Here is a 13,702-nt window from a genome sequence, read left to right on the forward strand (position 1 = left end):
GCATTAACACTGATAAATTACATCTAGCAAGTCATTTATGTATGTGGCGTAGCCATAGTTTTTCACCAGGGGTAGAAATTTGCTGAGCTGTTAAGTTGAGCACCTTCCATGATTTCCACAGACAAAACAGTAAGGGCAATTTAGGTCGTGTATAAAGCAACAAGTGAAAGGTACTTTACATTGTCAGATTAAGACTAAATCGATCATCAGCTACATTCTGTAAAGGAATTTAACCCTTATCATGCTGGACACGATTGATTCTGCCTTTGCGACCAGTACAGATCATGACCAGCCTGCACATCCGTGCAGTCTGATCATGGTCTGCACTGTTCGCCATTCAGTCAGTATCTTTTTGATAAGCACCCCTTTTTAACACTTAATGGTACTGTCCAAATTGAAAGATGGACAGGCTCATTATAGAAATTTAGCAGGGTAAGGGTTAAAATATTTTGGAAAGGAAGATACGGTTAAAATATTTTGGGAAGTAAGCTACATAATAATTCCCCGTCATCTTTATCATGCCAGGAATTCACAGGAAGAATTTTGAATTAGAAAATAACGTAATATTGGAATGGAATGGGGAAAGGTATCATATTTCCCGTTATTGAAAAGACAAAATTAAAATAGATTAAGTAAACGGCATTGCGCTGAACTTTTATATATAATAAACCAGACTCTATTTCAATAGCGCCACTTACTAGATGTATTTTTGTTTGACAAGTCCAGATTTGAAGTATCATTTCAATTAATTGCCGCCTACTTGGTCTTTGTTATGTAATACGAACACCGATTCAACTCACGCAAGTGCTTGTATAGAGTATCTAACAATTGAAATGCCTTAAAGAGTTAGGGTAAAATTACATTTACAACAGTAAAAGTTATCATTGAACCTATTTGGTAAATCCCTTAATCTCGCCGATTTTATTAAACAACTGTCCGTCGCTAGATACCCAATTATTCACTATAAAGTGTTAAGGTTAAATAAACATTCAGTATACCAGATTTTGCTAAATTAAAAGTTTGGTAATTTGCTTTAAAATCAGGTGTTATCTTGCAAACATGAATGTCTTTAAAGGGACTAACCAACCAACACATTTAAGGCGAAAAATAATTTCTCTCAAAAATCCATAAAAAGTGAGTACTCTGAAAGTGACTAGGGAAACAAACTTATTGACATAAGATATTTGCAAGATATTCTTATATATAACCAGAAATATTGTGCCGTTGCAACACTTTTGAAATAATGCAGAAAATTAAATTCTTTTTGCATTTTTACCAATATCTATCTTTTTTTTCACCCAAATTCATCATTTTTCAATGTATATACATTCTATGCAAAACTTGGTGGAGTGGAAATGAACTTATTGAAAAATTTCACCCAAACTGTGGACGAGTAGCTCGAAAGTTTTACAGGTAGGGTAGACAGTGTTTTACTAATAAAACACTGTAAGCATTCATAGTCGTGTGAAAAGTATATAAATGTAAATTCTCTTTGCCAATTTTAACCAAATTATAACTAATGGTGCTTTAATTCAGGTTGTATCTAATTAATTTACATAATACACATTAGGTTAACAATCCTACTGGTACAATGGATCAAAATGAGTGTATAGTTTTCTTTCATTTTCGTTCCTCTTAGCACTGCTTAAGAAATCAAAACTTTCTAGGAGACATAGCGGATATTCCATTTCATCACATATTATCACTAAGCCAGTTCATCATACATAATCATTAAGCCAGTTCCGTGAGATCAGATGAGAGATACCAAACATTAAAGATATTCATCTTTCAATAAGGTCGTCAGTGCTTCCAAAGGATCTTTCTATAGATTTTATTAATGTCCAATAAGAAAGAGAAAAAAGAACCTTTTGATGGATTAACTTAAAGTTATCAAAGTGCGATTGATTTAAAGGAATCAAGCATAGATATTGATTAAAAATACATGCATATTTACTTGAGGAATTTAAGCGGAAGTGAGAATTTGGAAATTCTTGAGCGATAGTATACACCTTACAGAAAAAACAACGTCTGGTAAGACTGCCTTGAACAAAATGTATACAGAAGGCCCAGATGTAACAAATTTCAGGTACACTGGTGCATTATATTAAAGAGAGAGGAAAGATTCAATATATTTTGTAAGGAATAAAGGAATTTACATGCTTTTCATTATGCAATGTACACGTATGAGCGTTATCTGATATGATAAAGTAACGAAATGCTACCAGGGCAGCCCTTTGTATCATGGGGTCCGCATCTGAAATAGAAAAGTCTTAAATAAATATAAACAGCCGTATCACGGGTTTTAACTGATCATTAATCCAATATTTGACAGATAAGGGTCAAATACCGTAGGAAATTCAACTTCAAGTTACATACAGTGGAATACCATTAAAATTTTAGTTGAAATACATGGGAAAACCATTTTGAGTATTTCATTTATGAAACATTTATTCGTTTATTTGGATGTCATCAGAAGTACAAATGCAGGTTGCCACTGAAATGGAATAAAGGAAGACCTAAAGGGTAATGTTTTAACTTTTATATAACTATACGAGCAGCAGTGCACGTACAGTATTTGATGATAATAATAATAATAATTTCATAATGACTTAAAACTGAAATCTTCTGTCCATTACGGCAACAAAAAAAAAAACTTAATTAAACCGCTTCATTTTAGCAAACGTAAAAAGGTAATTTTCTGCAAGAAAATGTACATAGGCACACACCGATCACGTTGTGCTCAAATTAGTTTCACAGATGCTGTTAAATATTTGCATCATAGAACCGATTGTTGATACAGGAATTCAAATTTAATATAGCTTGATGTGGGTTGTTATCTAATATAACTGTCATAGGAAATGCCTCTGTACGCCCTATTAATACTAAACAGTTGGACGCTACTTGAACTGAATAACAGAGGAGACTTAAGGAAAAGCATTTTCGTGTTCGCAAATAGATGTTAAATATGGATAATAAATTACTAAGATCGATGTTGTGAAAGGATGTTATTAGTTTATCGTAAAGTGAACATTCAGTCTCTATTCAAGTTTATATATTGGAATAACGCGGACCTTTTCACTGAATATTCTTATGAAATGAACTGATTTCGTCTCTCTTGTAAGTTATAACTTGATTTAAGATATAAGACAGAATTGTTTAAGAGTAATTCTGTTTTAATTCAACTTCTGGTGCAAGCGGATTTTTACACTATGTTTTAAAATGAGCTTTTATATATTTGCTGGTTTTCCCGCCATTTTAAATAACACTAAATATTTATCATACTAAAAGAATCATGCATTGCACGTAAGAAACCTAAAATATTTCCGTGTCATAAATCTTTGAAGAACTTTTTTACTATAAAGGAGTGTTTCCTTGATATAATTCTTTATTGATATCTCTTAAATTGATACCCTTTGAACAATTTTCTATATATATTACAGTAATTCAGCTGTCATAAATCTTAGCTAACATCGACACTTAGTGTAATGACAAATGTAAACAAACAATTTGTGTAAGAAACCATTTTATTCTTATACTTGTTATTTAAAATCGGGAATCCGCAGAGGTTTTATTACCACACCTTTGACAATACAGAATATATATAGCACGTTTTCAAAAGAAAATTTATTCAACTGATTTGAGATAGGATAATAAAATTGATATCTATGCGAGTTACATGAACAATTCAAAGTGTGTCTGATGGAAATTAAAGGATTATACGAACCAACAAAGCGACATTTTAACAGATATTTGATGACTAGAATTACAGTTAAAAGCGCTTTGTTGGTTTAAAGCGTAAATGTTTGAGCATAACCAGTTAGGAATATAGAGTGAATAGAAGTTTAACTTGGTGTTCAATTCAGGCAGAAACACCGTGGATAGGATAGTGTTGATAAACCAAACGGGATATATATTACTGTATAAGTAAATGTTTATTTATTAACGTGACAATTGCAATTTACAAATAAATAATACAATTTTCATATAACAAATTATTTGCATGGGCCTATAAAGGAATTTAGCTAATCTTCTTGGGTAATTGTTCACAAGATATACAATTTCTCAGAGTCGCTCATACTTAAGTAAATATCCCCTAAAACAATGTCATTAAAATGATGCAACCTTAAATTGTTGTAAAAGGTACAGTTGATAACAAAATGGATTTCGTCTTCAATTAGGCTCGTATCACACATTTTACAGAGTCTTTGCTCAATGCGTATATGTGGGCATACTGCATTGAGGACATATTATGACAGATAAAATGGTATGTTGTCAATATTATCCATTTCCTTCAAGTGGACTTTAAAGGGATACTAGACTCAAATTTCATATTTGAAATTAAACATTATTTCTACATATTTCTACATAAATTATGGTTTATGGAAAGCTTTAAATTAACATGTTTACGTGTATTAACAGTATTAAGTATCAGTTTTAAAATAGAACACCCTTAATACATAAACATTATAAGCAAAGTATGAATGTTTTACTAACCCGAAAAAAATGGAAGTTTTTTAACAACAACAACAACAACAACAATCGACTGTTACTGCATGACCCGAGTCTGCGCGAAGGAATTGTATCACGAAGGCGCGGCCAGAGCGATATAATAATAATACGGCTTTGAACGATGAACAGTAAATTAATTTAAGGACAAATAACTATTTTAGATATATCACTTCGATTCTAACTCGTTATCATCTATTTTTTGTAGATATTCACCAAATATCTGTCTGTTGTGTGTGGATTTCATTTCCAGTGCGCCGGTATGACGTTTTACGCGTTGACGTAATAATTGTGACGTACAAACAGTGCATGTGTTGTGAAATAACATATAATCCAGTCTTTAATTAATATAAAACTGTGGCCGTGTTGAAAGAAACATTACGATATTTTTTATCTATTGTAGGTGAAAATACTTGGAGCAATACAAAAATCGCAAATTCAGATAGTAGGTAAACAGGCTTTACACAGCTCAGGCAAACAATTCTAGAAAATGCCAAGTTAAGCATACCCGGCTGTCTTAAAGAAAGCACTAGATTGGTAACCTCAGTATTGAAAGTAAAATATCACCGGTGGCCCGTCCGAAATTATGTTGGAAGGGGAGAAGTGGTCTTATGGTTAAGGTGTCGGCTGCTGAAGCTGTGGGTTGTGCGTTTGATCCCAACTTGGGTCACCGCCATGCCTTTTCACATGATACCAGTAGTGGCTTTTCCAGGAAGCGGACTTGAAATAAGCTTGAAGCTTTCATCACAATCTAGCTAAGATAAATGAGTAGAAATCAAATGATGTGGGTCAAAATAAACAATTGGTTTCCTCCCCTCTTTGTACTTTTTAAGAAACCAAAACGACGCAAGCTAGTAGCCTTATCTGATAAAAAGTGTACCAAAATGTTATCGGGGCGGCACTTTGTATCGTGGGGTCCATGTATTAAAACAGAAAAGTCTTAAATAAATATCCACAACGATATCATGTGTTTTAACTGATCATTAATACAATTTTGACAGATAAGGGTCGTTTTTTTTCCATAGTTGGTTTAACTGCAAGTAAAATAAAGATTTATGGTTTTATAATCTCAATGATAAATAAGCATGTAAACAATTTTAAATTTCTCACTTTTTATTTATTAGGATGTCAGGACCGTGTCGATAAGATACACGAAAAAAGTAATAGTGATATAGTGTGAAAGAAAAACAAAATGTATTAAATTTTACTAGATCAATTAATAATTAACAAAGTATACAGAATGTTCTTAACGTCCCTTTTAAAGAGTTTGTCTTATATTATTCACCCAACTTCACATTCAGAATACATGGATTACAAACGTGTGTGTGTGTTTGTTACCGACACCGAAGGTTGAAAAACATAATAGACTAAACGTGTCGTCTCTATTGATGATGACAATGATTCCTGTACAAGTTTTTTCAAATAATAATTTTCATTTTTCTTAATTACACAAATGCCACGAACGATACTTTGCACACCATTTCAAAAGATTGTTTTTGTACGAGCTATTTAGAATTTGATATTCCTTCGAGTTGGTTGGCTTCCGAGAGCTACTGCTATATGCATAAAGAATGTTTGCACTCAAATTTTCATCTCCATCGTCGTACGTATTTAATTTCAACTAAAGAGTGCTCTTACAAAAATTGTTTGTCTTTCCGCCAGCTGACACACACACACACACGCACGCACGCACGCACGCACATACACACACACACACACACACACACACACACACACACAAAACAATTGAAAATACTAACCATTCTTACAAATACCTTTTAAATAATTTTAAAAATATTTTGTGTTGAAATTTTATAACCGTTCGAAGAATTTCTTCGCTGTGAGATATCTACAGTATTGATATATTTCTAACTGATACCCTCCGACAATTATCTGTATTTATAGAAAGTAATCTAACTATTGTAAATGCAAACAAATTCCTCCTTTGTGTAAGAAATCATTTTATTCTTTATCTGTTATTTAGTGCGACCATCAGCGGAGACTTTGGCATTTCAGTCGTGAAGATTTTTCAATATACCACCTTTACAAAAGAAAGTTTATTCAGCTGATTTGAGATAGGGTAATAAAATTGATAATCTGTCTGAATGTGAATTATACGAACAATTCAAAGTGTGTCTGATGGAAATTAATGATTATACGAACCAACAAAGCCATTTTAACAGATATTTAGAGGACTTGAATTACAATTAAAGTGAATTGTTTGTTTAAGTCTTAAATGTTCGAGTACAACTAATCAATAGCATGGATTATAATAGAAATTTAGCTCAGTATCGTCACAGAACAATCAAGAATTCTCTCAAAAACGATAAAATTATGCTGATAAAACATCCCGGGATACATGTTACTTATTTTAGGGCATTTTTTGGAGGATAATGTTGTGGGTTTTACTTTAAGTCATGTTGCCTGTGTTGTCATGCTGTCTGTGTTGTCATTATTATATTTATTTTCGCTCACTGTTTTTGCAATACAGGAGTTATTGTGTTTCTTTTCATAAATAAATGAACAATGAACATTTTTTAAATACCCTGACTAAAATTACGAACTGTTTCTGTGTTTTAGTATCTTAATTGCTGTTGATATAAAACAAAGTTCCATTTTTTTCTGCGACTAATTCTAGCCATTTAGAGATTTTTCGTGTATCGTGAAAAACTTCATTTCTAAACGACTTGATGTGTTTTGCGTATTTAATTATTAACTAGTATAAATTGAACAAGAAAGACAAAGTTTTCCGATTGATGCTTCTCGATCATTCTTTTCTTTACAGATATTCTTCTCTTTTCAGCACTCTTAAACATATTGTCACTGGGCACCTTTCCGGGTTTACCCAGATTAAAATATAGTTTTGTCTTCATCATTGGACAGAAGATCACATGTACTGGTTCTTTAAACTTCTTCCAGTTTTAGTAGGGGAAACCCCAAGTTTTCTTAAAATAATCGTACGATATTAGGGGGTTATTTAACAGCGTTTTCTACAAATAAATATTATAGTAATGTCCAAAAAGGCCATATCTTTTTCATATTCGCAATGAAGTTCAAAAGATTCTTAAACTTTAACTAGTCTAATCATCCAATCAGGAATCAGACATCCCTTTTTTAATTTGACTCACTTCTGGTTTATTATGCCAGGTAACACAGTACCTATTGAGTGGATTCATTAGGCAGATCATTAAGTTGAAGGTTTCTAAATGGTTACCTACAGTTATCGCATACATGTTTTACCAATATACATAATTAGAGAAAAATATGAACTTAATATGAAATAAGGCAAAGCCTCAAAGCGAGCTCAAAGAAATCGGATTTAGCTAAAAATATTATGCATCATTTATTTGTCACAAAGAAACTATCCACTAGTCACAAGAATTCAGGAGAACCTATTCACTTGAAAATGTCTACATTTAGTGTCACCATACCTGTAACAGTGAATATCATACGTTGCAAAATTTATGGGAAGCCGGTGTCACGGTGACGTCATTACTGCGTTCCCGTTTCTTTCTGCTTATTAATGACATTTTTTTTCCATTTTCTGGCCGATGCTTGATCTTTTAAATGAAAACAATATTGTTTTCAAACAACTGGAAATCATTCTTTCATTATTGTTGAGTGATGAATATTTTTTAGCAATTGAATGAAGTTCTGTATTCACTCCGGAAAGAAGTACTTCCTGTGAGCACCTATCCGCTAGGGTGCGCTTTTTGAAAACTTCCGACGAAACTTTTCAAATCCATCACCAAGTGTGCAAGTATACTTGCGTTACCGTAAAGCTCGATTCTCGAGCAGGCCCTTTGGGCCTGCTCTTCGAGCTCGCTATAAAGCGTTTGTTGTAAAGTATTTTGAAATGTTTCCAATCGTAAACTTAGATGTGTGATATATTTCTTTTTCATCATTTCAGTTTCTTTATGTCATGCCTTGTTATGAATTCTAATATGATTTTCTCTGTTAAAACACTCTTACGCTAGAATGACGTCACGTTGACGTGCGGTGACGTCAATGTTTTTGTTGCGACCAAGAAAGAGCGCTACTATATTTTACCTACTGTTTTAGATTAAGGAGGTAGGTTACCTTCATATTTGTATGTGCGCATGTCCAACCGGAAGCTAACGTGACGATTTACGACGACGTTTACGACAAACTAAATGTGTTTGTATATTCATTCTTCTGAAAACAAATCATGAACCTGTCTTCGATCTGATGCTTTATGGTTTAATAATGCAGGAATAATGAATAAATTGCCGCAGAAACGCTTCAAAACAACGTTGTCTTAAAATGACGTCATTGACGTCATGACGTTACGTGTCAGTTACCGCGCAAAATTAATAGCTTTTATCTTGAAAGTACGTAATTCTGTGCACTTTCTTTATTTTAACTATTTTCAAATAACCATTATTTGCTGAAATATTTTTTATGGGTCTTTTGCTCTGAATAATGATCAATATTTTGCTTCTTTAATGTAGTTATAAAGGAATGTTATGCGGAATGTAAGAAAATGAATGGTGGTAACCAATGTTATTTGGAATATAGTTGGGTGAAAGGTTACTTGTTACGGCCATTTTGAAATAAAAAAAAATCTAGCAGTTTGAATTTTAATACCTATTTTTCAGTTTCTGTTGATAATTTGTTACTCATATACTAAAACTAAGATTAAAATTGTTCAAATTTCAGCAGAAAATTGTGGTTTCTTGAATTGAATTGATGTTACCATGGAAACAAAGCCCGTGACCTATGTATCTAAATGTAAAATTTAAAAGTGTTGACACTGGTCTATTTAAGAAACACAGCTTCGGCTTTTTATTTTCATTTAAACAATATCCATGAGAATAACAGCAGCATGCTGAACGATTTTTCCATGAACAATGCCAGACGAGGGGTACTGCTGTAAGTATTCTAAGCTGTGAAATTTATTTAAATCAATGCAAATAACACGAAAATATAACTTACGTTAGAAATAATATGTTTTAAAGCTACATCAACCAGAAAGATAATCTTTTTCAATATTTTCTATAAGAAATTACGACAAAAAGCAAGATATAAGCTATTTTAAACATCTCCGTTGCCATGGTTACTTTAAACTTTAAGAAAAATAGGGTACCATGTAAAGTGTTTGGTATTTTGCTAATAATATTACCCAAATATTCCATGTTGGTCATTAACAGAATGGCACTGAAGCCGTCGAAAACCCCTATTTTTATACATAGTTGTTAAAAAATGAGAGAAAATGCGTTACCATGGAAACACGAGCCCCGCGACATATACTTTTTAAGCTTATATTAGAAAGCTAACGTGCATACTAGTAAAATTATCAATGAAACTAAAATACACTGAAAACTGTTAAATATCTGTATTTTCCTTCTTCTTTCAATATGAAATACCTTTGGAGGGTCATGTTCTTCAAACCTGGATAGGAATTAAACTTGAAGGGACAGGAACAAACGAAATTGAGATTGTAGCAGTTAAAACTTCATATTACACGAAATACAAAAATATGCTGCGGTTCAACTAATTTGAATTTACCCTTGTAACAAGGTAACCTACCTCCTTAAGTGCATATTAGAATCGAAATAATTAATAGCAAAACCGTGTTTTAACACTATTTATACACTCGTGAAATTATTACGCCCGACGTATAACCGCCCATCGTGCATAAATAGTGTTAAAGCACTCTTTTGCTATAAATTATTTCTTAAACAAAGTGGTAATTTTACAGTGTTGAGAACTCGTCTTGTCAAAATTACTGCTAAAAGGCGTTCTTATTTCTAAAAAGTGATAGCCAGTACAATTTTTATCAGATTTATTTAAGTAGCCTTATATCTCTATATTCTGTCCCTTGCATTTTAGGGTTGATCTAAACTTCTGTTGATGGACTTGTATTTACAAAGCACTTACACACGGATCAGAAGTTAACAAATTTTGCTTCTGCTAAATACCTTTCGAGTGTAAATATTTATATGATGACATAAACTTGTTAACTTTATTTAAAGTGTTTTAAACGAAATCAGTTTGTAGGTTTGAGTTTAATCTAATACAAATATAAAGGGGAAAGGTTTATTAATGTACTATGTAACTTGAACAACTTCTTCAATAGGTCTCAGGTTGTTCGTTTTTATAGAGAACGTTGTTGAATTCTTTAAACTACTTCTAATTTATTCTAAATTTAAATAGTATAACGCATGCCCGAGTACTATTTAAAAAAAGTATCAAAGAACAGATGTACCTTTGAAGCGACCCGATTTAGTGATCTCTTCCATTTTTGTTAAAATAAATTATTTGCTTAAAGTGGTTAGAGTTAGGGTTTGGTGAAAGACTGATTATTGTTCACTTGTTCATGTTTCATTATTGTAATATATGATTAATCAATGACATTTGGTCATAGGTGCTACAGGTCATTAAGATTACACCTTTACTTTTCTTACCTGTTGTGTTCATGAATCTGACATTTCGTTTCAAGCGCAAATTTCACCATGAAAGTCAAGTAATATGAAAGTTCTAACAGGGTACTTATGTTTTTCATTTAACATGTTATCAAGTAATCATGTCTTCTTGGCTTTTCGTCGCATGGTAAATACCCTAGCAAGTTATAGCTTACAAATGATGTTCCATCTGGAACCTTATGTTGTTGTTTCTGTTTTAGGGGTTGGGGGGGGGGAGGGGGTTGTCACAGTCATATGGCGACTTTCCAGCTTTGATGACGAAGGAAGACCCATGCAGATGCAGATGGGTGGGGGGCGGGAACCTTGGTAGAACCACCGACCTTCAGCAGGCCAGTTATATGGCTTCCTCACATGAAGAACCCACATTGGGGCAAGTGATTTGAAGTCAGCGACCTTAACCACTCGTCCATTGAGGCCCCCTGGAACCTTATGTACTAATATATGCTTGTATAAGTAGTTTCGCTTCTTTCTATCATTGAAAAGTTAAGGTTCTATGTCTAAAAGTGGCGATAAGTTGTAAAAGAAATAAAACGAAACGAATATTGTTTTTTCTTTGTACTGTTTTATTTTAGAGTTCATTCAGAAATTACTTTACAAGGGTCAACTTACTGCCTTTGGTGTGAGGCGAGTTTTCCAAGACCGGCGAAAAGACGGGAAAGCCTGTCTGGCATGTAAGGAAAGGTCCGTGGCCGGTTGGTTAATAGGTTATAGGCCACCAATAACATCCCACTTCCCCACCATAAGGAATTTTCTACACTATAATTTTCAAGAAGCTTACGTCCTGTTTTCTAAGGTCTGGACGTTTGGGCGTTTGTCCGTAAAAGCCATTTTTCTGCGTTATCACAAAACATATTCTATAATTTCCTTAATGTTTGACGTCACTGACTTGCTCCTAACCGCTGCGGGTCAGAAACATCGCCAGGAGTGTAGAATCGAAAGATCAGAGGTTTTTAATTTATCCACTTGAAGTTATGTCTGGACAGGATAGCAACATTGGGTCTCCACCATCTTAATCTGACCTGAAATTTTGCGTGATTAAACACAACAAGATCACTTTTAGAAATATAAAACATTGTTAATTTGGATATTTGTCAACAAAATTAATTTAAATTGATACACCTGTCTATTAATAGAAGGCTGTAAAAATTGCTTTCTGTTTTCAGGTGTTCTTTTGGATATTGTAAAGAATTGCACATTTCTCAGTGTTAGCAATGATGACGTCATCATTAAGCAAGGAGAGAGAGGAGACAGGTATGCATACATTTATATTATACATATATATGCACAGTATATCATCGCTACCAGTATATACTGAACGACATGGGGAAAAACAATACACTATTTTGAGGCCCTGCATGACAACTTTTACATGCAGTGTATTGTTATATTTCAATGATACCGCATTCTTTTTCATTAAAACAGCGATCGTCATTACAATGCACCGACCGGGCATTACATTTCTGTTTTAAAACAGCATACACATGTCATTTCAATTTTATCTTAATTTCACATTGGTGGTAAAGTTCTTCTTTTGTTTATTGGGACAGACAATTATGTGAGTTAGGACCTCAGAAAGCTTATTTTACAGTTTATAACTATGTCTCAATGTACTGTGCAACGGGCAGGCTGCCATTACATTTCAGTGGCATACCAGGGTAATTGAAGCGTGATGGATAGATGTCTTTAAACTGGTACAAAAAATAAACATGATTCAAGATCAGTTATAGATCATTTTGCAGGTGTTTTGGTTGATGTAAAACTGAAGTCAGAAAGTGCACGTTTGTCACGTACATGCAATATTTAATAATATATCAGTAGTTCACATTTTTTCTTGTTTATGAGGACATTTTATATGTTTTAAATTTGTTATTTGGTTTATGTTATTATTTTATGATACATCTTCAGCTATTTCGAGGAGTTCTGGTAAGTGACAGTGAGGCCTGAACGTCTGGCTTTTATTGTTGAAAATAACATTGCTTGATTGGCATGGACCAGATTGCCAGTTTTCAGTTTTTGCTAACAAATAAAACAGTTTTCAACAATGTGTTTGATTTTAACACTTTTTAGACTGTTCTACTAATATCTAACACTAAACTGCACATTTAACGGGCTTGCATTTTATTTTGATTTAAAATAATACAATCTTCCGAAACAAACAAATAAAAAAAAAACAACAACAACAAACAATGACTAGATTAGTTTTGACTTTTGAGTATTTCAAAATGCATTATTCCGTTTCAGTGTAGAGATACATAAACGATATTACTACTGAGGCATTTTTGTGTGAAGTTAAAATCTCCAAGCAGTACTATTTCTTTCAATTGCCAATCTATAAATTACGTACATATATCTATTTAGGCATTATTTCGAAGTGTTTTGTTACAAGTAAGAAATGCCATACATTTATAATTCATATAAATAACCCTGTATTTTAGCACCACACAAACGTGATCATAAGGATTTGCCGGTGCGCTTATTAGTTTTCCATTGGTCTTAAGATTTCACATTCTTGACTTCAGAAGTATCAATATCAGAACAAAATGAATAGAAACATTTGCTTAGTATATTAGGACATGCAAACGTGAGTATAGATGGATTTAACGTTTAAGTTGTTTTAAGTTGATTTCATATTTGCACTTTGGTTTTGTGAACGGTTGTTCTCGCAAACTATGATTTCTAACAATGTCATGAATACATAAATTACCAGTAATTAAAGTATAGATATATTTGGAATCGTTTCTTGTTTTTGG

At 33.0% G+C, this 13,702-nt stretch overlaps 1 protein-coding gene across 10 annotated transcripts in view; it reads left to right on the forward strand.

The window, feature by feature from the left end:
• The window catches only part of LOC123531447 (uncharacterized), an 81,360-nt gene that overhangs the window by 54,433 nt on the left and 13,225 nt on the right, over positions 1–13,702 (forward strand). For 6 of the 10 annotated variants that reach the window (XM_053518441.1, XM_045312418.2, XM_053518442.1 and 3 more), the window contains 2 exons: positions 12,116–12,203; positions 12,858–12,875. In XM_053518441.1, the coding sequence (XP_053374416.1) occupies positions 12,116–12,203; positions 12,858–12,875 (106 nt within the window). Of the gene's footprint in view, positions 1–3,788; positions 3,925–12,115; positions 12,204–12,857; positions 12,876–13,702 lie in introns of those variants that run through there. The other 4 variants (XM_053518444.1, XM_053518448.1, XM_053518446.1 and 1 more) reach the window with 2 other exon arrangements.

This window comes from Mercenaria mercenaria, chromosome 11, assembly GCF_021730395.1.
Source record: "Mercenaria mercenaria strain notata chromosome 11, MADL_Memer_1, whole genome shotgun sequence".
Classification (NCBI taxonomy): domain Eukaryota; kingdom Metazoa; phylum Mollusca; class Bivalvia; order Venerida; family Veneridae; genus Mercenaria; species Mercenaria mercenaria.